General features: G+C 33.0%; 1 protein-coding gene across 1 annotated transcript in view; it reads left to right on the top strand.

Annotated features, from left to right (window-relative positions):
- The window catches only part of LOC134689809 (MAM and LDL-receptor class A domain-containing protein 2-like), a 156,970-nt gene that overhangs the window by 74,454 nt on the left and 55,790 nt on the right, over positions 1–26,726 (top strand). Inside the window, exons 46-60 of the mRNA XM_063549774.1 lie at positions 459–1,331; positions 5,076–5,312; positions 6,019–6,135; positions 8,061–8,147; positions 13,629–13,782; positions 16,111–16,247; positions 17,955–18,065; positions 18,370–18,702; positions 20,565–20,690; positions 21,177–21,331; positions 21,865–22,078; positions 23,243–23,407; positions 23,946–24,299; positions 24,835–24,993; positions 25,606–25,947. Coding sequence (XP_063405844.1) covers positions 459–1,331; positions 5,076–5,312; positions 6,019–6,135; positions 8,061–8,147; positions 13,629–13,782; positions 16,111–16,247; positions 17,955–18,065; positions 18,370–18,702; positions 20,565–20,690; positions 21,177–21,331; positions 21,865–22,078; positions 23,243–23,407; positions 23,946–24,299; positions 24,835–24,993; positions 25,606–25,947 — 3,564 coding nt within the window. The remainder of the gene's footprint in view (positions 1–458; positions 1,332–5,075; positions 5,313–6,018; positions 6,136–8,060; positions 8,148–13,628; positions 13,783–16,110; positions 16,248–17,954; positions 18,066–18,369; positions 18,703–20,564; positions 20,691–21,176; positions 21,332–21,864; positions 22,079–23,242; positions 23,408–23,945; positions 24,300–24,834; positions 24,994–25,605; positions 25,948–26,726) is intronic.

Raw genomic sequence — 26,726 nt, 5'->3', positions numbered from 1 at the left:
AACCTCCCTTTAAGAGGACAAAATTTCATAGTATTCCTCTGTGAAATATTGTCTCAATTCTCACAAAATATAACCTCCCTTTAACAAGACAAAATTTCAACATGAAAATTTGTCCTTTGGACATTTTTCCATAGACGAGGACAATATTTCATGATACATAGTAATGAAATATTGTCTTGTGGTACAATATTTCATAGGACAATATTGCTTTACAATGGAACTAAATAAGAATTATCTCACTTATCTGCTTATGATTTGAAATGATATTTGTATTAGATATGGTATCTTTTGGTCCTAGAGCATGCTTTTTTCTCTTTATGTAATAAAGAAGTGAGTTTTTTCTGCACATTTGGTAATTTTATCTATGCTTTTGAAGTTTGAGCATGTTAATTTTTTGACAATTTTATCATGATTTTGAAAAGTTGCATTATTTTATTTATTGATAATGTTAAATGCAGATGTAGATGTCACAACTCCTTATGCATGGCAATGGCAGACCACAGAGGAAACTACTGCTGAATATCAACATGGACAAACTACTAATTTACAACCAGAAAATGGACCAACTACTGATTTACAACCAGGAAATGGACCAACTACTAATTTACAACCAGAAAATGGACAAACTACTAATTTACAACCAGAAAATGGACAAACTACTAATTTACAACCAGGAAATGGACAAACTACTAATTTACAACCAGAAAATGGACCAACTACTGATTTACAACCAGGAAATGGACCAACTACTAATTTACAACCAGAAAATGGACAAACTACTAATTTACAACCAGAAAATGGACAAACTACTAATTTACAACCAGGAAATGGACCAACTACTAATTTACAACCAGAAAACAGACCAACTACTGTTTTTGAACCAGGAAATGGACCAACTGCTGAATCTGAGCCAGAAAATGGACCAACTTCTGAATCTGAGCCTGAAAATGGACCAACTGGTGAGTCTGAGCCAGAAAATTGGCCAACTGCTGAGTCTGAGCCAGAAAATTGGCCAACTGCTGAATCTGAGCCAGAAAATTGGCCAACTGCTGAATCTGAGCCAGAAAATTGGCCAACTGCTGAATCTGAGCCAGAAAATGGACCAACTGCTGAATCTGAGCCAGAAAATGGACCAACTGCTGAATCTGAGCCAGAAAATGGACCAACTACTGAATCTGAGACAGAGCATGGACCAACAGATTCAGAACTCACGACATATGCTGAACCAGAAAATAGACCCACTAATTCAGAATTCACGACCAATATGGAACCAGAAAATGGACAAACAACAGAAATTGGAACAACATCAATGCCAAGATCACCATTCAATGGTAAGTGACATATAAGTTCAAACAAGCAATTGTATTGAAATACAAAAATATATACTTCTATTGTCTATATTGAAATACAAAAAATGTTTACTTTTAATGCAAATATGTTGATTTATTACCGTGAAAATTTTCAAACATTAGATTCAGCCTATCAGTCCTACCATGTTCATATCTTGGCTGAGACATTTTACATGTTGCCATTATATAGTTAGTATATAAGTAAACCTCTGTTCATTTGCTGTGTTTGCTGACATACAAAAACAAGATAATGCTTTGATCAAACATTGTGAATTTTTGTGACCAGATCTGGAGTAATGAGACTAAAACTGCCAAATTTAGGTGAATGTATCGCAAATCGCAAATTGTGCACTACCTTCAGTATGTATGTACATATGTTTTTGCTGAATTTATATTAAAATCTTATTCTGACTTTTTGTTAGCTCACCTGGCCCAAAGGCTTTTCTCCTCACTTGGCGTCCATCGTTCGTCATCTGTTAACTTTTACAAAAATCTTCTCTGAAAATACTGAGCCAAATTAAACCAAACTTGGCCACACTCATCACTTAGATATCTTGTGTAAAAAATGTGTCCAATGATCCTGCCCACCAACTAAAATGGCCGATATGGCAAAAAATAGAACCTAGTGGTAAAATGCAGTGTTTGGCTTGTACATGTATCTCTGAAACTAAAGCATTTAGAGCAAATCTTACAAAGGGATAAAAGTGGCAATCAGGTTGAGATCATCAAAATTAAGAAATAATTCATGGGGGCTTGAACATATCATGATTTTACCACAGGTTGGCCCTTTATGACAAATATTTTACCCTGAGCGATAGCGGGGGTATAATATCGGCATAAAGGGACAACCGGTGGTAAAATCTAGATACATTCTAGTCCCCATGAATTATTTCGATTCTAATAGGACAAATATGGCAATTATTTTGGATTGAAGCGCTCTAGGTGATGGCATTTTTTGCCTTTCCAATAAATAAACGCACAATTAAATTGACTTAAATAACGAAGCAAACTGAACAAATAATGATGCTTAAACTATTTATAATAACATATTTAGATAATTTTAGATGAACTTAATCATTATTGTACTTATATGTCTCATATGTATACAAAAATGGCTAATATAACTCGTTTTAGCATCATTTGTTTACGTTTCCTTGTTGTGTGCATGTATTTTCCAGTAAATTGCTTATATTCTGACGTCATTGTTCTATGACGTCGAGTAGCTCATTCATAAAAAAACATGTTATGTGGGAGAACAATCGGAACAGCCCTTATAATATATTCATATTTTACCACGGTTGTGTACTCAAAGCGTTTGAAGGACGTCATGTTGGAATGTTCAATTGACCCCTTAAGGAGTTATTCCCTTTATAGTAAATTTTAAACAATTTAAAAAAAAATTGTAAATTTTTGTAAATTTGTACAAAATATTTTCCTCTGAAACTAATGGGCCAGGTTCATTATAGATAGAGATAATTGTAAGCAGCAAGAATGTTCATTAAAGTAAAATGTACAAACACATCACCATCACCAAATCACAATTTGTCATGAATCCAAGTGTGTCCTTTGTTTAATATGCACATAGACCAAGGTGAGCAACACAGGCTCTTTAGAGCCACTAGTTTCCTCAGATGGATGTATTAACCATAACACTTAAATATTGTTCTAGTGAATTTATAGTAAAACCTTATACTGACTTAAATCTTTAAGATTGATATATTAACCATAACACTTAAGGGGGCTCGCGGGTCTAAATATTTTTTTTTATTTAATATAAGATTTCGCTATATTTTTCTATAAATTAACTTTATCTTATACCTAATAGAAAAATGAAATAAAAAAATGGGGTCACAGTTCATTTACGCTCACAATCTGCTTTCGAAAAAAGCATACATTTTTGCTAATGTCCTTTTTTTCTGTTGAACTTATAGGAGAAAAAGTGGTAATATAGAAATGAAAAGAGAACTAAATTACAGAAATGGTTAAAATTTTACAATTATCTAGTTTATGTACGGCTTTTTCGAAAATAACAATAAAAAATATAGGTCACCGATGAGTTAAACAAGATATTTAAATTTTAAGGCCAAAAAATGGCATTTTTGCACCAAAGGGAGATAATTTGGAGCTTTTTCAATGATATCTACATTTTAAAATTCACCTGGGGCCAACACGTATTGATTTTTTGGATGAATTTTTGTACCATATGATAAAGTAACAACTTCTTAAGGTAACTAATAAAATTTGTAATGAAAAATAAACGTTTGATTTTTTTCTGAAAATTTTATACCCGCAAGCCTCCTTAAATATTGTTCTAGTGCGGGATGATTTAATAGGGGTGGGCGGGGATGAAAATCTAGCAATTATTTTTAATTGGCCTTATATATGTTCAAGTGAATTTACAGTAAAACCTTATATACTGACTTATATCTTTCAGATGGTTATTATAACCACAACACTTAGGCCAACTAAAATTAATTAGTAGATTTTCATCCAAATTTTTGAAAAAAATGGGGCGGGTGGGAGGATTTTATTTTTTAAATTTTATTTCATATGAAACACTCGTCACGAGTTTTTCATACCGCGGAGTATATGCTAGTGGAAAACAAGTTGTATAATGTACATACATGCTGTATAAGGAATCCTACACTATTTTTTAAACTCTTAAATAAAAATCCCTGATTGGCAACAACTGTTATACATGTAATTTCCGCCTTAGAAACCTATTTATAGTATACATCAAAAAGAAGAGAAATGCTCTCTTCAGTTGGACTATACCTACACCAAATTTATTTTGCTTTCTAAGCAATGGTTTGTAGTCCCCATAGAATCAGGAAAATGTATTGGTACAATTGTATGCAACACGTTTAATGACTAAATTGAGGGTATTGGGACAGTTACAGAAGGTGTTTGCTGTTTGTCAACAAAAACAATAGCCATGGGTAAATATAAGGGCTTGTTATAATTAAAATGTGTGTTTGTCGACTTTTTTTTCTCAATATACGGTCATAAATCAAATAAGTTCGCGCTTGTGTCAATTTCTTTAATCCAGTCATGTTCTTTTGTACCAATTTGTTCTACAATTCTTGCGCTTTGGAAATCATTCAGTCCAAATTTCCTGACACAAAGTCATTGTATTATAAATAAAGTAAAAAACACAGTTTTCGATTCACTTGTGACTACCGCAATTTGCGTTCTAGGACAAGGCATTTTACTCGTAACTCGAATATTTCATGCCCTTCTCGTTATCAATCTCTATTCTCGGTAGATGATATTGTCATCATAGAGCAGCAGAATATGTCGACTTAATCATTTTCGTTAGATTACTTGAAAAAATACAAAAACGAAATTTGAAACAGGAAGTTTTAAATGAAACGAAATTATCGATGGTTCCCGGTAACTGACATGAACAAAATCCGGAAATCATATTTTTGTTAAATAAAAAAAATCAGGGCGGGACGATTTAAGAGGGGCGGGCGGGGATGAAAATCTAGCAATTATTTTTAATTGGCCTTATATATGTTCTAGTGAATTTACAGTAAAACCTTATACTGACTTATATCTTTCAGATGTTTGTCTCAACCCTAACACTTACATATTGTTCTAGTGAATTTACAGTAAAACCTTATACTGACTTATTTTTCAGAGGTTACCCTTTCAGATGGATGTCTTAACCATAACTCATATATATGTTTTAGTGAATTTACAGTAAAACCTTATATCTTTCAGATGGATGTATTAGCCATAACACATACATATGTTCTGATTATTTTGGAATGAATTTTACATCATTCCCAAATGTTTTCGGTCAGATGAATCTATATGAAGCAATGGACCAATGGTACTCTTGGGCAAGAACCCCATACGATACTTGTAGTACAGTGTACTCACACACATTGTGTGCTTTGTCACTTCCAACCTGTCAGAATGGTACCACTCAACAGATCTGTAGACAAAGTTGCCTGGGTATGTATTAAAACTAACAAATGTTACAAACAAAATCCTCCATATGTTTAATTAATAAAATGAAGAATGGAAATGCGAAATGTGTCAAAGAGACAACAACCAAACCAAAGAGCAGATAATGGCCGAAAGCCATCAATGGGTCTTCAACGCAGCGAGAAAATCCTGCACAAGGAAGTGTGCTTCAACTGGCCCCTAAACAAATGGACGTCATACTAAACACTGAAATATGTATATCTAAGCATTTTTCTTCGTGAGTCTCTAGATGGTGCTTATAGAATAGGAAAAATAAGGAATGACTGTAATATTTTTTCTGCCAATGAAGAAAGTACATAAAAAAATGTGGTGTAAACTGAATAACCCGTGCAGTGAGTTATTTTAAAGTGTGCACCACATTTTTATGTTACTTTGAACATGCAGAAAAATTATTACAGTCATTCCTTTGATTTTGATTTTAAATTTCATTCAAAGCCAGAGTAAATTATGAAAAAACATTGATAATGTCATAGTTACATGACTATGTCTATGAGATGATAGACAAAACACTGGCAACTTCAAATTTTTGATATATTGTTTTCACCTTTGTCAAAAGTGTTGCAAATAAGATATCTTGTTATTTACGATTTTTATCTGACACAGCTCAGATGCAAATTGATATTATTTTTTCACCGCTATTTGAATGAATGTCAGTATTAAATATATTTTTTAGATGCCTTCCATACATTACATTTTGGAGTATGTCGTCACCACAATTTATTGAACAACTACAATCTGGTTTACTACTGTAATCTGTTGCGTGATGATAAGGATTGTATAAAGCTACCAGGTATGTTACTATAGTTGCCGTCACGTAAAATTGGCATCACGATTTGTCAAAATTTTCTTAAATATCGACCGTGTTTACTCGAGATCATGCTTTTTAATTAGCGGAAGACAAATCCAATTAAATATCTACTACTGTCCTACCTTTTATTGTATTTGCACAGTATGCAAGTACATACAAGACGTGACGCCTACTATACGTTTGTTTATGATTAAAAGTAAAATCACAAAAATACTGAACTCCAAGGAAAATTCAAAACGGAAAGTCCCTAATTGAATTGCAAAATCAAATGATAAAACACATCAAACGAATGGACTACAACTGTCATATTCTTGACTTGGTATAGGCATTTTCTATGTAGAAATGGTGGTTTAAGCCTGGTTTTATAGCTAGCTATACCTCTCACTTGTATGACAGTCACATGAAATACCATTATATTGACAATGACAATAAAATGTGCTGTTACACCACTTGTCCCGGTAAGTTTAACACAACCAAATTCTTTATGTGCCTGCCCTAAGTCAGGAGACTGAAGTTCATTGGTTGTCATGGAGTTAAAGTCATAATGTGTTTTGTAATTTCTTTTGTTATTAATTAGGCTGTTATTTTCTCATTCTAATTGTTTTACATTTTTAGCGTGTGAGTGAATATTTTTTTTTTCAGAAACACAATATTAAAATATTTTAAAAGAAAATATTTAGTTGCAGGGGTGTGGAAATGCTATGCCCGACTCGCCCGACTCGTACATTTGAACAACCGGACAAGTAATTATTTTTGTCTTGGTTGCCCGTGGACAAGTAAAAAAATATACAAGACAAGGTTCAAATCCAACAAAAACATAAAATTAATTTCAAAACGTATAAAGATGTTTAATTTATGTAAAAGAAACCAATGTTCAGCAAGTAAAAACATCAATGTTCATGACGATAATTATTACATTATACTGGAAATAGATCGCTTACCAAAATAAATTAAAAAAAGTATGCGAACCCAAGTCGCGTAACATTGCCATTGGCTTTGTCCATTGACCCGGGATCGTCGATTAGGTTTTATCCATCATTTACCGGAAGTGTCATTTCTTTAAATTTTGTATTGAGATTCAGATTAATAAATACTTAATAAAAAGCTGGGCAAGCAAGACAAAAAGAGTCATGAGTCGATTAGAAAACCTTAAATGCAAATGAAGGACACAGAGTATTTAAAAAAAAAAAACGGAAGCAAGAATTTCAGACATCGTGAATATCAAATTGCCCCTGGTTATCTATGGAAATTCGGAAAATAAATTAAGTTTTTGTCTTATTTATAGATGAAAGATCAACATAATTTGTTGTCCAAGTGGTAAAAAGAAGACTGAAGGGACGCTTTAATTGCCCATCAAGACAATAATAAATAATCAAGAAAAAATCAAGTGTGTCAGTTGAGAGAAACACCACAAAATCAATAGTTTATCTATTATTTAGTTTATATTTCTTCAATCACTGTCCTCAAATTTAGTATATGACTGGCTTCAATTTTTATTCCAAAACTGCTGCAAAATTGTCCTTTTATACATGTCATTTCATTGGTTGGTTTGCTATTAGGTTTCTGTCCAATTGATGTAAACCCTATCCTACTTTCCTTATTTATTACACATATAAACAAATGGATTTCATTTGTTTGTGATGCACAACAGTGCTAAGTAAAAATCATATATTAGCTACATAAAACAAGAAATACTTCAATATTTATTGGGATCATCAGGGCAAGTAAATTTTTTTCCGGACAAGTAAAATTTTAGGTTTCACTTGCCCGGGGACAAGTGCTCACAACAAATATTTCCACACCCCTGAGTTGTCAAACTTTAAGAGTAAATTTTCATAACAACATTGATGCAAAAATTGAACTCTTTAATACATTTTAATTAGAGTGTAATATTAATTTTATTTCAGACTATTTGAGAAATAGCAGTACAGGAACTAGTCAATCAACAAATTATTCCACTAATACAACCCCTAGAACTACTCCATATGGAACAAGTAAGTATTGACTGCCTATCAACAAATTATTCCACTAATACAACCCCTAGAACTACTCCATATGGAACAAGTAAGTATTGACTGCCTATCAACAGATTATTCCACTTATACAACCCCTAAAACTACTCCATATGGAACAAGTAAGTATTGACTGCCTATCAACAGATTATTCCACTAATACAACCCCTAGAACTACTCCATATGGAACAAGTAAGTATTGACTGCCTATCAACAAATTATTCCACTAATACAACCCCTAGAACTACTCCATATGGAACAAGTAAGTATTGACTGCCTATCAACAAATTATTCCACTAATACAACCCCTAGAACTACTCCATATGGAACAAGTAAGTATTGACTGCCTATCAACAAATTATTCCACTAATACAACCCCTAGAACTACTCCATATGGAACAAGTAAGTATTGACTGCCTATCAACAAATTATTCCACTAATACAACCCCTAGAACTACTCCATATGGAACAAGTAAGTATTGACTGCCTATCAACAAATTATTCCACTAATACAACCCCTAGAACTACTCCATATGGAACAAGTAAGTATTGACTGCCTATCAACAAATTATTCCACTAATACAACCCCTAGAACTACTCCATATGGAACAAGTAAGTATTGACTGCCTATCAACAAATTATTCCACTAATACAACCCCTAGAACTACTCCATATGGAACAAGTAAGTATTGACTGCCTATCAACAAATTATTCCACTAATACAACCCCTAGAACTACTCCATATGGAACAAGTAAGTATTGACTGCCTATCAACAAATTATTCCACTAATACAACCCCTAGAACTACTCCATATGGAACAAGTAAGTATTGACTGCCTATCAACAAATTATTCCACTAATACAACCCCTAGAACTACTCCATATGGAACAAGTAAGTATTGACTGCCTATCAACAAATTATTCCACTAATACAACCCCTAGAACTACTCCATATGGAACAAGTAAGTATTGACTGCCTATCAACAAATTATTCCACTAATACAACCCCTAGAACTACTCCATATGGAACAAGTAAGTATTGACTGCCTATCAACAAATAATTCCACTAATACAACCCCTAGAACTACTCCATATGGAACAAGTAAGTATTGACTGTTTACAACAAATTATTCCACTAATACCACCCCTAGAACTACTCCATATGGAACAAGTAAGTATTGACTGCCTATCAACAGATTATTCCACTTATACAACCCCTAAAACTACTCCATATGGAACAAGTAAGTATTGACTGCCTATCAACAAATTATTCCACTAATACAACCCCTAGAACTACTCCATATGGAACAAGTAAGTATTGACTGCCTATCAACAAATTATTCCACTAATACAACCCCTAGAACTACTCCATATGGAACAAGTAAGTATTGACTGCCTATCAACAAATTATTCCACTAATACAACCCCTAGAACTACTCCATATGGAACAAGTAAGTATTGACTGCCTATCAACAAATTATTCCACTAATACAACCCCTAGAACTACTCCATATGGAACAAGTAAGTATTGACTGCCTATCAACAAATTATTCCACTAATACAACCCCTAGAACTACTCCATATGGAACAAGTAAGTATTGACTGCCTATCAACAAATTATTCCACTAATACAACCCCTAGAACTACTCCATATGGAACAAGTAAGTATTGACTGCCTATCAACAAATTATTCCACTAATACAACCCCTAGAACTACTCCATATGGAACAAGTAAGTATTGACTGCCTATCAACAAATTATTCCACTAATACAACCCCTAGAACTACTCCATATGGAACAAGTAAGTATTGACTGCCTATCAACAAATTATTCCACTAATACAACCCCTAGAACTACTCCATATGGAACAAGTAAGTATTGACTGCCTATCAACAAATTATTCCACTAATACAACCCCTAGAACTACTCCATATGGAACAAGTAAGTATTGACTGCCTATCAACAAATTATTCCACTAATACAACCCCTAGAACTACTCCATATGGAACAAGTAAGTATTGACTGCCTATCAACAAATTATTCCACTAATACAACCCCTAGAACTACTCCATATGGAACAAGTAAGTATTGACTGCCTATCAACAAATTATTCCACTAATACAACCCCTAGAACTACTCCATATGGAACAAGTAAGTATTGACTGCCTATCAACAAATTATTCCACTAATACAACCCCTAGAACTACTCCATATGGAACAAGTAAGTATTGACTGCCTATCAACAAATTATTCCACTAATACAACCCCTAGAACTACTCCATATGGAACAAGTAAGTATTGACTGCCTATCAACAAATTATTCCACTAATACCACCCCTAGAACTACTCCATATGGAACAAGTAAGTATTGACTGCCTATCAACAGATTATTCCACTTATACAACCCCTAAAACTACTCCATATGGAACAAGTAAGTATTGACTGCCTATCAACAGATTATTCCACTAATACAACCCCTAGAACTACTCCATATGGAACAAGTAAGTATTGACTGCCTATCAACAAATTATTCCACTAATACAACCCCTAGAACTACTCCATATGGAACAAGTAAGTATTGACTGCCTATCAACAAATTATTCCACTAATACAACCCCTAGAACTACTCCATATGGAACAAGTAAGTATTGACTGCCTATCAACAAATTATTCCACTAATACAACCCCTAGAACTACTCCATATGGAACAAGTAAGTATTGACAGCCTATCAACAAATTATTCCACTAATACAACCCCTAGAACTACTCCATATGGAACAAGTAAGTATTGACTGCCTATCAACAAATTATTCCACTAATACAACCCCTAGAACTACTCCATATGGAACAAGTAAGTATTGACTGCCTATCAACAAATTATTCCACTAATACAACCCCTAGAACTACTCCATATGGAACAAGTAAGTATTGACTGCCTATCAACAAATTATTCCACTAATACAACCCCTAGAACTACTCCATATGGAACAAGTAAGTATTGACTGTCTATCAACAAATTATTCCACTAATACCACCCCTAGAACTACTCCATATGGAACAAGTAAGTATTGACTGCCTATCAACAGATTATTCCACTTATACAACCCCTAAAACTACTCCATATGGAACAAGTAAGTATTGACTGCCTATCAACAAATTATTCCACTAATACAACCCCTAGAACTACTCCATATGGAACAAGTAAGTATTGACTGCCTATCAACAAATTATTCCACTAATACAACCCCTAGAACTACTCCATATGGAACAAGTAAGTATTGACTGCCTATCAACAAATTATTCCACTAATACAACCCCTAGAACTACTCCATATGGAACAAGTAAGTATTGACTGCCTATCAACAAATTATTCCACTAATACAACCCCTAGAACTACTCCATATGGAACAAGTAAGTATTGACAGCCTATCAACAAATTATTCCACTAATACAACCCCTAGAACTACTCCATATGGAACAAGTAAGTATTGACTGCCTATCAACAAATTATTCCACTAATACAACCCCTAGAACTACTCCATATGGAACAAGTAAGTATTGACAGCCTATCAACAAATTATTCCACTAATACAACCCCTAGAACTACTCCATATGGAACAAGTAAGTATTGACTGCCTATCAACAAATTATTCCACTAATACAACCCCTAGAACTACTCCATATGGAACAAGTAAGTATTGACTGCCTATCAACAAATTATTCCACTAATAAAACCCCTAGAACTACTCCATATGGAACAAGTAAGTATTGACTGCCTATCAACAAATTATTCCACTAATACAACCCCTAGAACTACTCCATATGGAACAAGTAAGTATTGACTGCCTATCAACAAATTATTCCACTAATACAACCCCTAGAACTACTCCATATGGAACAAGTAAGTATTGACTGCCTATCAACAAATTATTCCACTAATACAACCCCTAGAACTACTCCATATGGAACAAGTAAGTATTGACTGCCTATCAACAAATTATTCCACTAATACCACCCCTAGAACTACTCCATATGGAACAAGTAAGTATTGACTGCCTATCAACAAATTATTCCACTAATACAACCCCTAGAACTACTCCATATGGAACAAGTAAGTATTGACTGTCTATCAACAAATTATTCCACTAATACCACCCCTAGAAATACTCCATATGGAACAAGTAAGTATTGACTGCCTATCAACAGATTATTCCACTTATACAACCCCTAAAACTACTCCATATGGAACAAGTAAGTATTGACTGCCTATCAACAAATTATTCCACTAATACAACCCCTAGAACTACTCCATATGGAACAAGTAAGTATTGACTGCCTATCAACAAATTATTCCACTAATACAACCCCTAGAACTACTCCATATGGAACAAGTAAGTATTGACTGCCTATCAACAAATTATTCCACTAATACAACCCCTAGAACTACTCCATATGGAACAAGTAAGTATTGACTGCCTATCAACAAATTATTCCACTAATACAACCCCTAGAACTACTCCATATGGAACAAGTAAGTATTGACTGCCTATCAACAAATTATTCCACTAATACAACCCCTAGAACTACTCCATATGGAACAAGTAAGTATTGACAGCCTATCAACAAATTATTCCACTAATACAACCCCTAGAACTACTCCATATGGAACAAGTAAGTATTGACTGCCTATCAACAAATTATTCCACTAATACAACCCCTAGAACTACTCCATATGGAACAAGTAAGTATTGACTGCCTATCAACAAATTATTCCACTAATAAAACCCCTAGAACTACTCCATATGGAACAAGTAAGTATTGACTGCCTATCAACCAATTATTCCACTAATACAACCCCTAGAACTACTCCATATGGAACAAGTAAGTATTGACTGCCGATGGGCATGAAAATTTTGAAATTTTATTTTTGTAAAGACTTCTATTAAGGCATTAAAGGGACACTGGCGTCATCCTAAGAAGTGAAAAAGGGCATAGTGTCATTTTAAAATGGCAAAGCGTCTATCCATGCTCAACATGCATGCTTGGGGAAAACACTATGACTATAAATTGTATATTTATATGATTACAATCTTCTGTTTCTGTAGATTACATATGTATGTGTTAGAAAGTACAATAAAATGTGATGCCCAATGACATGTTACCATCTAAGATTTAAGATGTGTTAGTCAAAAAATTAGTTTCTGTTCTCTAACTTTAGTTTGCCTCAACCAAATGTTATTAAACTTATACACAATGCTAATATTATCACAGCTTTTGAACTTTGAGTTGTGTCACTTTTACAGTTCTCTAGCTCACTCAGTGTCCTTTAACTTTACACGCAAGGGGCATCATCTACAGTGTACATTGTCCCATGAACACAGTCATTCTTCATTTATAATTAAAGAATGTGCACAAATATATTTAAAATGATGTATTGCTTCTAATTTTGTTTGTATTTTATAGCCAAGATATCCCATATGGATGTACTACCAACAACTAATATCACTTCCGCCATTGAAGGGATCGTGGAAATTGTTATCAACAACCAATTTGGTTATGTGTATTGTTATGATACAGCATACTGTCCGTCTCTAGTATGTCAGTATCTAGGATATGCGTAAGTCCAATAATTATCTCTAGTCTGTTGGTATTATCGTGTTTATTCAATTGGACAATAGAACTGACAGAAGAATAGATTGACCAATAGGAGATGACTCTTTAGAAATGAATCAGGCCATTGGTTATATCAATTGAATAGATTGACCAATAGGAGATGACTCTTTAGAAATGAATCAGGCCATTGGTTATATGATATGAATAGTTTCAATATTTTTCGTGTCAATAAAATTGAGAATGGAAATTGGGAATGTGTCAAAGAGACAACAAGCTTACCAAAGAGCAGATGACAGTCAAATGCCACCAATCAGTCTTCAATGCAGCGTGCAAATCCAGCACCTGGAAGCCTTTTATAGCTTTCTATAGCGCCTGGGTCTTGCTTACTATTGAAGGCAGTATTGTGACCTCTAGTTGCATACATCCATGTCATTTGTACTCTTGATGGATTATTGTCTCATGTATTGCGACGATGCCACATGTGGAGCAGGATCTGCTTACCCTTCCAGAGTACCTGAGATCACCCCCAGTTTTGTGTGGAGTTCGTGTTTAGTCTTTAGTTTCTATGTTGTGTGTTGTGTTCTATTATTTGTCTGTTTTTAAAGCAATTGCTTTCATGCCGTCGCGTATGGCCATCTTTGTGACCCAGATCAGAGACTCCGCCCAGATCAAGCCATAGTATTTCGTTAAACAGGCTCCTGGTCTGTCATTGTTAAACACCTATGTATGTTTTCTAATGCAATACATAGCTTGAAACTTTTGAAAAACGTTAGTGGATTTAAGAAAGTTCAGCATACGTTCTTGTAGATGTATTTTTGTATTTAGGGGGACAACCGTTTGACTATCAAAAAAACATAGACGTCCGAGTGAAAAAATGCATTTTTATACCTGCGATTCCGTTTTCCGTTCGTACGATGTTTCAACAAAATATGGAATCATTTCAGTTGTTGATTTAGTATTGAAAATTGGACTGAATTATCTTTTATAATATACGGTTTTATATGTTTAATTGCTGTTTTTTTAAGAAAGAGGTCAGGTGCTCTTGTTCATTCATAAAATTGTCTTTCATTCATAAATTTATCGTAAAATCAAAATCACTACACAGGTTATCAGGTTATACGTAGTGTCAAATGATTACCTGTAATCTAAAAATAGACAAAGTTAACTGACCTATTTTGTTGATTTGTTTGCGCAAATAATTTGGAGGAACGAAACCCTTGTTGAAACACATAACAATAAGTTTGTTTTCCTTTTTTGTCAACTCCGTAAGATTTATCGATCACCTTACAAGTCCAGATGAAGAGATATTTACAATTTGGAATTTTCTAGTTTCATAGATTAAAAAAAGTACATCCTTTTTGGATATCATATTCAAAACTGGGTATGCATGACAAATGATGAAACCATTATCCTCGTCTTTCCAATGGACGAGTCTACTACGTTTGTTGACCCTCGACGGTACACCGTGTTTGCAATTTTATTTCACATGTTTGCGAAATATTGAAGATCATTTTCACAATGTTTCCTGGAAATTGGATAAATATCAAAGCAACTTAGAGCTGTTTGTTCTTGTTCGTATAATGACGATTTAATGTCATGTTTGTCTGTGATGGCCCCTCTTTTCGGGATTGCATGAGAATTATAGTTATCTCGTACTGCATGAGGATGACACATATCAACTGAGCAATAATGTTTGGGACTTAGTTTTTAAGAAATGATGACAAAGTAACATTATGAAAATATTTTTAGTCAGCTGAAATATATATTTAATTTTTACATGTTTATCTCTTGTAAAATATTTTGTTTCTTTCCCGTTTTTCAACATTTGCGTCTGGAAAGTTGAAATGTTTTAACTGAAGTGTTAAATTTAAATTAATTATGAAAATTTCATCAATAAAGGAAATTATTGCCCAGTTACAAACACTACTAGGGGATAATCCATAATAATTTCTCTTGGAGTTTATATGTTTCAGCACATGTATATTTGACCCCAACTTTAGCCTGGTAAACGTGTTGTCTCCTTGTGAAATATAAAACATATTAAAAATGACTTTCTGCTAAAGTCTTTAATTGATATAAAGTTAAAACCTTCTTAATTCTCACTAGACAACACTCCTGTCATGTTTAATTCTTAAATATATGTGGATGAAAAAAAGTCCCCAAAACATAAACATGGCAGCAATTGCTTTTACAGCCTTTCAGGCTTTGATTCTTTTTATTTTTAAACCATGGTGTTGTCAGTTTATTTTTGATCTACAAAATTGATTGTCCTTCTGGTATCTTTCCCCCCTCTTTTACAATCAATTTCAACTTGTTAATTTTCTATTTTCAGGACTGGATCAGCAGCAGGAAGCTTTAGTGAATACGATCTTCCTAAACAGCAGGTACATTGTGTATCTTCCAGTAAACATCTGTCTGATTGTTCCATTTACTCAACTACTACTTACTCTGTAACTTTAGTAAGATGTGGTAAGTCTATGAATTAAGGGGGTCTCATTGGGGGGTTACGATCCCGGATCCCGCTTACTGTTTTGTCAAATTCCTGTATCCCACTTACACTAAATAAGTAAGCAATTCTCATTTTTTCGTCATTACCTGGGTCCTGCTAGACCTCATTTCCCATTTTCACGACAAAAATATATGACTTTCACGTGTCACGCTTACAAAAAAATCGGCAATCCTTTGTCACGCTTAAACCCAAAGAGACCCACAATTAAGGTAGTATGGGTATCTTTCGCCATCTTGGATAGTAAAAAACAGAGAATCTAAGGGCCAGATTTTCAATCAAATTAGCAAAATTTGATGCAGGAATGCAGATAACTTATGTGAATTTGCATTTAAAAGAACAAATTATTAGGATTATAACTTATAAATATTAATATTTTTACAAGAATAGGTTATTGTTGCTTGATTTTTAATGTTTTTAAATTTGCATTTTAAGGGGAGATAACACTAAAATAGTGCATTTTCTGAAGGAATCTACATGGAATTTTGCTTAAATGTATTTTAGGCAGAAAAAATGCATGGTGACCCTTTTTGATTTTCTAAAAGCTATCTTCTGGTATTTAATTTTACAATTTTATCATTTATTTAAGCTTCTAATCACAAAATGACAAATATATTTCACTTTAACTGTGCTTAATGAAAAATGACCAAAAAATCTTTAGGATAGGCTATTATTAAGACTAAAAAGTAGGGTAGGTAAGGTCACTTGAACCACACATAGTTTTTATTTGACCTAACTGTAATCCTATTTATGTTTGCAGATACATGTACTTCATTTCACTTTTAAAAATAGCCCTTTCTACTTTACTCAATGGAGATTTGATTTTGGCATTTTGCTATTATGAAATATATTTGATGTAGTTAGTTAGGAAAGATCCAAGATTAACATATTTGCTGCAATTTATATTTGGGATCTTTTTTTTTTTCACGAAATTAGTTGTTTTACAGTATCTCATTGTAATGAAAACTTACAGAAAAATAATGTTCATTTCACAATGAATGATAAATTAAAACTAAGCTTATTTGTTTCTGTTCATTTCCATATTTGCACACACCTTTGAATAATCCATTTAAGGTGGTTACCAATACTTTTACTAAAATTAATTTGGCTCATTTAATTTTCATAAAATTTTGTCAAAGTAAATTTAACAAAAATTTTAAAAAATTTGAACCAACCGTTTTGTCAGAAAAAGTGCACTGGTTATATATGATCATTGAGAAGCTTAATATTCCTTTTACAACACAATGTAATTAAAACGTTAAGCTGACTTTACAGAGTTATCTCCATATAGTGTTAGGTACTACCTTAATGCACAGAAACAATTACAATCAAACCCTACAAAAAAAATATCCTGTAAATAACTTTTTACCATTGCCATTGAATGATGACACAAACATTTAGTAATAGAAATACATGACAGATAAAAAACAGGCAAATAAACCGATGCTAGGGATTATCTTAAATCTATAAAGGTACAAGAGTTTAAGCCCTATTTTGAAGACTTCACCACGACTGCGATGGATTTAAGCAATAAAAGCACTGTCTTTTTTTTTTTTTTTTTTTTTTAACACAATGGTGTGTATGCCCTTTTTTTGTGTCATGAATTATACCCATATCCTTAAGCTTTTTTATTAAGTAAAATAGATATTATTTTTAATTTTCTGTTTTAGTTGATGCTGTTCAGAGTAGTGCAATAGATTGCAAGTTTGGTATTTACAATCAGAGAACCTGTTCCTACACAGTCAACAATTACGGCAATGGATGGTCGCAACATAGTTATGGTATGTGGGGTTTTCTGTTTCTTATTGTGATTTGTCAGAGCTCAATGTCTTAAATAATTGACCGTTACTGTCATTTTAGGAAAATAATTAATGTGATTTGTTAAAATCAGTTGATTGTTTTATTGTCACATATGCTGGTATAAAGAGTGCACAAAAAGTTACCATTAATGTCTTTTCGCAAGATTTTTGACTATTATTCGTCATGAAAGTACCCTGTTGCGTGCCTCAAACTTTTCCTCAAAGTTTGTTTCAGATTTGCAAGTTACTCAATGATAGAGAAATCAATTATCTGTTTATTTCACAGGTTTTGCCTTATATTCTAATATATATGGAGGTGTATCATCAGAATTAATATCCAACATGTTCACAACGCCATCTAGTGGAAGTGTATTCCTAAATTTGACAATTTTTCATCCGGCTGTACAGTTACATGTCCAACTTAAGACAGCGGATATGACCTACGACCTTGGATATGCCGAACCTGGAGATACAAGTGCTTGTTATGATTTACCATCATTAGTAAATGGTAACTTGGTTATAACAGGAAAACTTACTTCTCCTCTTCCTTCTGGAAGTTATACATATATAAAGGCTTATGTTTATGAGATCAAAGTTCAAGAGCAAGAGATATGTCCAAGTGAGTACATTTAATTGATGTTATGTACTTTATTTATTGAAATTTTACTTGTCTAAAGATATATAAAAGAGGGACGAAAGATACCAGAGGGACAATCAAACTCATAAATAGAAAATAAACTGACAACGCCTGGCTAAAAACGAAAGAAGACAAACAGACAAACAATAGAACACATGACTCAACATAGAAAACTAAAGAATAAGCAACACAAACCCATACATATAAGCTTTGTGTTAAAACCTCCAAAAAAACATGCAATATTCAGAAAATTGTCCACATCAACAATCAGAACTTGACAATTCTCATATATCATCTTAATCCTTGACATAAGATAAAAGTATTTTACCACTTAATTTTTCCCATAAACATATCTATTTTTAGTAAGCCTCATTTGCATAATCATATTAGATATGAGGCAAGACTCTGTAAAAGGCCGTACTTTGACCTATAATGGTTTACTCTTACACATTGTGACTTAAATGGAGAGTGTTTTAATGCCAGGCATTCATACCGCATCTTCTTATATCTATGTATTTTAAAAAGATTTGTAAGTTTGGTAAGGGATATATTTGGCTTGATTCTTTAGATGTTTTAGGATAAAGAATGTTTAAGTTGATAAAAACACTTGTGATAAGTTTTAAATAGAAAATGTATTTTTGTCAAAGTTTTATTTGAAAGCATTGATTTTAACATTTAAGGTGGTATCCAACACTTTCACAAAAATTAATTTGGCTCGTTTAGTTTTGATAAAATTTTCACAAAGTATTTACTTTGACCCTTTAACAAAAATATAAAAATTTCAAACATTTTTAACCAACCGTTTTGTCGGAAAAATTACACTGGTTATATAGCAGTTTGACAAACACCAATTTTGATCATTGAGAAGCTTATTATTCCCTTTACAACACAATGTTATTAAAACGTTTAGCTGATTTTACAGAGTTATCTCCCTGTAGTGTTAGGTATCACCTTAATGTACTGGTAGGTAAAAAATTGAGATTTACCTATAATTGAAAATCAAAAAGATTGCTACATGCAATTTTAACATAGTGAATAGAATTTTCCACAAAAAGACATCTTGCCTATATAGTCATTGTATATGCTATATATGATTCATTGTGGTATTGGTCAATACTGTATAGCGGGTTATTTTAGTAGGTGTAAAATTTCACTATTTTCATTAAATAAGTTATACGAAATATTTTGGTGGATTATAAACTTTTATCAATACCTCTGCATGTACACTTTGCAGTTAACAGAATTTATTTTGGTGATTTTGTTCTATCTGCGAAATTAGCGAAAAATTTACACCCCTTGAAAATAACCAACTATGCGGTAAGTCCAAATTTAAGTAAGAAATAGGAGCCATTTTAGGGCCTTACCGTGACCTTCTCCTCTCTATAATTTAATGAAATGAACATGATTCAAAAGTAAGCAAATTATGATACATTAGGATATCAATGAATGAAAACTTAAAATTTGATATATATATATATATATAAAAAAAAAAAGAAGATGTGGTATGATTGCCAATGGGACAACTCTCTACAATAGACCAAAATGACACAGAAATTAACAACTATAGGTCACTGTACAGCCTATAAGTAACCTGTTAAAAAATGAAAAATTCAAGAGTCAAAATTCGGTTTTATGAAAATGGGAGTTTTGAATTTTATGACATATATTGTGTTGCATTTTCCTCAAAATTCATAGTATATTACATTGCAAAAATTTATGAATTCTAGGTTTATATATGCAAACTATCATGTATATAAAATAAGAAAACAAAAATTTGCAGTTTATATATGCAATAAACAGTATATGAATTTGTTTTTATATGTTATTATTTTTTTTATTTACAGAGCCTTTCCCGTATAGTATATGTGAATTTGATAAGAATTGTCCATGGGACATAGAATGCTCTACCAGAATAGCTGATCCAATTCCATTCCAATGGGTTTGGGCAGGTTTTAATACTTCTTTGTCAGGTAATTTTTAATATTTAAGTTAATATATGCTTATGATAATATGATACTAAATGCTCTTTGGTCAGGTTGTTATTTCTTTGACATATATCCCATTTCAATTCTCAATTTATTATAGTATGTAAAAAAACAATTAAGACACCTCTGTACTTAAGAAGCATGCTAAAATATTCTTAGTGAACTTATGTTGTATACTTTAATTCATGCAATATCATATTTGGAGGATGAATCACATTATTTGCTTACATGCACAATCTTCCTATACACTTATTTTGGTCTGCTTAGTTCTAGGATCTTCTAGTGGTTTGTATAATAAAAGATAATAACTGCACAATTTTCAGATTGACCAATTTAACTTTGACAATTCTATATTTAGTGTTAAGTCTTTTCTAGCCATTTTTGCTGCTTTTTAACAATATTGTTTTCATATTAATTTATTCTTATTGATTGTTTTTTTTTCCACTAACTTTTTTTTTTTACTCCACCTAGATGCTGGTAAATATCTAACAGCAGATGCATCATTTGGAAGACATGAGGACAAGGCCAAATTTACATTGCCACTCAATGCCACAACCAGTCACAATCTGAAATTAAAATATAGGAATACTGGCAGCAGAAATGATAGCTGTAGTGGATCTTTACAGGTATTCCAGTATTTGATTTGATTTGATATTTTGCATTTTTAACGCCACTTTTAAGCACCGCCTTTGGGCTATTTCATGGTGGCCCTTTTTTATTGGTGGTTGAAGTGCCTGGAGAAAGACTTTTTATGCCCCCATCACGCCCCCATCAGAGGGGGCATTAAGAGTTACTATTGGTTGTCTGTACCTACCAAAGTTGAATTCCATTCTCTTATCTTCACCTTAACCAAATGTTATGAGACTTATACACAATGCTTATTACCACAAAATACAGATCAAGTTTAAATTTTAGGGGTGTCACTTTAATTGTTACAGGAGTTATGCTCCTTTGCAAATGCAAAAATTGCTGAATTTTTGTTTTCCTTCTTTAACTTGAGTTAGCCTTGTCCCTATATAACTTTATATTGGTTATGTCCCTTTATAACTTTATACATTATATTCCAAATAATCAGGTTTTCTTTTATTCAAGGTGAATTTGAACCATAATGGAGTAACAAAACAAATACTTATCAAAGATCATGTTTATTTTATTCAAGGTAAATTTGAACCACAATGGAGAAACAAAACAAATATTCCTGAAAGACTCTCTGGACACCTATGGATCATGGGAATCAGCTTGTGTGCCAATGTCAGAGTTCACCACAGGGGAGATAATCAATGGTCAACTTGAATTTGTTGCCACTAGAGGGAGCTCATATGCTAATGATATAGAAGTAGATGATGTTGAACTGTTAGGAACTGAATGTCCACGTAAGTTTATACTTCTATTGTCGTAACTACAATCCTGATCGCTTTTCCATGAATGCAACCTACTGATTCTAATCTGGGAAAAACAAAACTTTTGTTCCTTTGAGTTAAACAGGTTAAAAACAGTCATGTTAATTTAAACTCTTTTTGTTCTTTGAATCGATTCTGTTAGCTAAACAGGTTTAAAAACAGTCAATTTGATGTGATGAAAAAAAAGCCTCATAATAACAAAAAAGAAACTGTAAGTTTTTCAATTGCAATTTTGAATCAGCAATTTCTTTAATCTGTATATTGTATAACATTTGGACATAGGTTATACACAATACATGTGTATTTAAGTAGAGATATATTGTAACAGCCATAATTATGTAGGTTATACACAATACATGTGTATTTAAGTAGAGATATATTGTAACAGCCATAATTATGTAGGTTATACACAATACATGTGTATTTAAGTAGAGATATATTGTAACAGCCATAATTATGTAGGTTATACACAATACATGTGTATTTAAGTAGAGATATATTGTAACAGCCATAATTATGTAGGTTATACACAATACATGTGTATTTAAGTAGAGATATATTGTAACAGCCATAATTATGTAGGTTATACACAATACATGTGTATTTAAGTAGAGATATATTGTAACAGCCATAATTATGTAGGTTATACACAATACATGTGTATTTAAGTAGAGATATATTGTAACAGCCATAATTATGTAGGTTATACACAATACATGTGTATTTAAGTAGAGATATATTGTAACAGCCATAATTATGTAGGTTATACACAATACATGTGTATTTAAGTAGAGATATATTGTAACAGCCATAATTATGTAGGTTATACACAATACATGTGTATTTAAGTAGAGATATATTGTAACAGCCATAATTATGTAGGTTATACACAATACATGTGTATTTAAGTAGAGATATATTGTAACAGCCATAATTATGTAGGTTATACACAATACATGTGTATTTAAGTAGAGATATATTGTAACAGCCATAATTATGTACATCTCAGGGTCTGTGCCAAGTATAGATATATTAAGAATTTTATCAAGGTTTTGGTTACAAAACAAAAGAAGCACATCATATTAGATTATTCATTAAAACCTTTTGAGACCCTCTTTATGAACCTTTCTATTGTAGATTTTGCGTCATGTGATTTCCAGTCGGCCACATTCTGTCGTTACACCAGATTGTCAGAGTCACCCTTTGCATGGAATTGGGGAACATACAATCTGATGCAAAACTATTCTTCCATGGCGGCACAGTATGTACCAAGAGTAGATCATACAGAAGGTACCAGTTCAGGTAGGTTTTTCCTGGATCCCTGATTTGATAATTGTATACTGGTCTGCAACTGAACAGGCAGATCTGTCAGACACCTACTTCCTGTCTACCAATACTTTGAATTACAAGTAAGTGCATGCTTAGCATGCGTTCTTGTTATGTTTATATCATTACAATAAATATATAATGCTTTGAAATGTTTGAGTGATTTTCTACTTATTTGATACTAAAGAAATGAAAACAAAATGCATAATGGTCAATATTGTGTATTTGACCATTAATCATGTTTGGTTAATGTATAGTTTTTCAAAGAGATTTAAAACTTTTTATGCCCCAGTCGTTGACAATGGAGGCTTTTGCAGGGGCATTAATTGTAACCTTAACCTTCGTCTTTCTGTCTTTCTGTTTCCAATCCATCTGTCCTTTTGTCTTTCCGTCCTTTCCCCCTTAAGTTGTTTTGTCTTACCATCTGTCAAACCAATTTGAGTTGGGGCATTTGTGTCCTGAAATACATGTTTTTTTTATTTTTGATATACAGATGATTTCCTTATTCTTGTAGGAGGTTACATGTATACTTCAACATGTTTGCCCAACACATTTGAAGGAAACCTTGCCCATCTTACCACCGTTCCATTTGAGGTGCAGCCATCCAAACCAATGAAGGCATCGTTCTACTACCACATGAATGGACTCAACATGGGAACATTCCAAGTTTCTGTAAACCAACACGGTACTGTAGTCCAAACGTCTTTGGTATTTTCAATGGCTGGAAGTCAGAGTGACGAATGGTATTATTCCTGTGTAAATCTACCAACCGGTAATGCATCTGTAACATTTTCCGCTGTTTTGGGTGACGGATGCGATTCTGTGTTCGCTCTTGATGATGTCGTGATTTCAGATGGAATGTGTCAAGGTAAGTGTCAATATTTATCTTTTCAGAATCTAAAGGACTATTGGTAATCTCATTGTTTGTACACCAGAATGAATTTCACATCATTGGTTGAAATTCTATTGTTCTTGACATTTTAAACCAATCACAAAGTTTTGGTGTACCCTTTTGAAAATATCACCCAGAAATTGGCAGGATGCAATTGATTGTGAAATGGCTAATTTTTGTGATGAATTAATTACTATTATTACAATGAAAACTTCTTAAACCATAGAAATGTTTTAATTCCATATGTTTTAAGTTTTCACATTTTCAAGTATGATCATTTAATTCCACTGACCTTTTTTACTTACCATTAATTTTTTCAATGTTCAAATTTTAAAGAATAATTTCTTTAGTATAGGTATAAATTTAAAAGTTCAGGGTATTCTTAGGTATACTGTTCTATATTAGTTTTGTTTATATGAAACCAACAGTTAAGAATTGTTACAGGTCATATTTGCCTGCTTTTAATTTTGAAAAAAAAATTGTATGTAGATGTATTCTAATATATTTGCAGAACGACTGGATGAAGTTACATGTAACTTTGAGGGGACCAACACTTGTCAGTACTCCTCCAATTGTACCATAGGGTCTAAATATCAATGGTCCAGACAGCAAAGTAAGACCCCATCAGATAACACGGGGCCATATGGTGATGCTTATGGAAATCTTGCAGGTAATTTATACATTATGTTTGCTACACTACAGAATATAATGATTAAAGAAAAAAATGGTGCTAAGCATTACGCTTCCATTATATGTACTTTTAAATGTGTCTAAATTCCCTACAATGTAGGACAAATAGCATGCTTGTACTGTCCCCCATACCATACAGGGAGATAATTACTATGAATTGATTTATCTTCATGGGTACCAATGTTGTTTGGAAAAGACTAGCAAATCAGTGGCAGATCCAGGGGGGGTTCCGGGGTTGGAACCCCCCTTTTTATTGGGCCGATCAATGCATTTGAATGGGGACATATAGATTGAACCCCCCCTTTTTTTGTCCTGGGTTGGGAATCCCCTCTTTTTAAAATGGCTGGGTCTGCCCCTGCAAATGCAGTTTTTTTAGTGGGACTGACTTAATTTTGAAATATTTTCTCTTCTATTCAGTACAGATTTAGTAAAAATTATACATGTTTAAGATAGTGTATGTAAATTCTTTCTAGTTTATCTGAGATATTCATACTTTGCATCTTTTTATCAGTCATAAATAACCAAGAGACATTGTTGTAATTGTCATTATCATTCACAGAGGGATAATATCAAAGTATGTTTTCATTTACAGGACATTTTATGTATGTTGAGAGTTCCCATGGTAATCCAGGCGATACAACCTACTTATCCTTCCCATCATTCACCAGTAATAATCCCAGCAGTTTATATTTCTCCTACCACATGTTAGGAGATGATATCGGCACACTAGACATTATGTCACATGACACAGGTACATCTACTGTTACCCAGCTCTGGACTAAGACAGGGCAGCAGGATATGGCATGGATTAAAGGGTGTGTCTCCTTACCATCTGGCACAGAACAGAATATATATTTTGTGGCAACCAAAGCTTCAGGATTTAAAGGAGATATAGCAGTAGATAATATTTATGTTATGGATGGCAGTTGCCCAGGTAATATTTAAAGTTATTTTTCTATTAGATGTACTTACGCTTGAGGGTAATTGGCATACTTTTCTTAGAAAGATCCCAGATCTGCCTCCAAATAACTTTCTAGCATCATGTAAAATCACTTTTTCACAGATTGTGAAACCACATTTTGTGGGAAATTATTTGACTTTAATTAAAAAATGTGAGACAACTATTCACCTGAGAACAAAGGATGTAGGTTTGAGGTCATTAAGTTCACTATACAGCCTTCAACAATGACCAAATCCACACATTATAGTTAGCTATATAAAAGAACCCAAACATTTCAAAATACAAAACATTTAACAGAGAAAAATAACAGACTGATGCTGAAACTATAAACAAAGAAAATATGAAATATAACAATGGCACTTGTGACCTGTTACCAATGATAAGCTGTGAATGACACTAGGATCCTGAATTAAGGACACACACAAATACAAGGTGACTGTGTTTAACCATATTGGCGGGTGCCTTACCCTCAACTAACCTTGAACACTGGTGCAAACAAAAATGGACAATATGTTTTAATCAGGGCAGAATCTTTTATCCTTGTTTTAGACAGACTTGATGCTCACTGTCTTATTTCTGTGTACTGTAAATTCAGATTTTATTGTGTGCATTTGTATTTACATGTGTGACAATTTTTGTGGAAAGGACAGAAATACAAGGTTAGTTTTCCAATTTAAAAAAAAATCTACATACAATTGTATATGTAAATCTGATATCAAAATATAAGTTCCTACATATTGCTATACTCACTC

Source organism: Mytilus trossulus, chromosome 11, assembly GCF_036588685.1.
Source record: "Mytilus trossulus isolate FHL-02 chromosome 11, PNRI_Mtr1.1.1.hap1, whole genome shotgun sequence".
In the NCBI taxonomy this organism is placed as follows: Eukaryota; Metazoa; Mollusca; class Bivalvia; order Mytilida; family Mytilidae; genus Mytilus; species Mytilus trossulus.
Note: the sequence above shows the minus strand (reverse complement) of the source record. Positions and strands in the feature narration are given on the sequence as shown.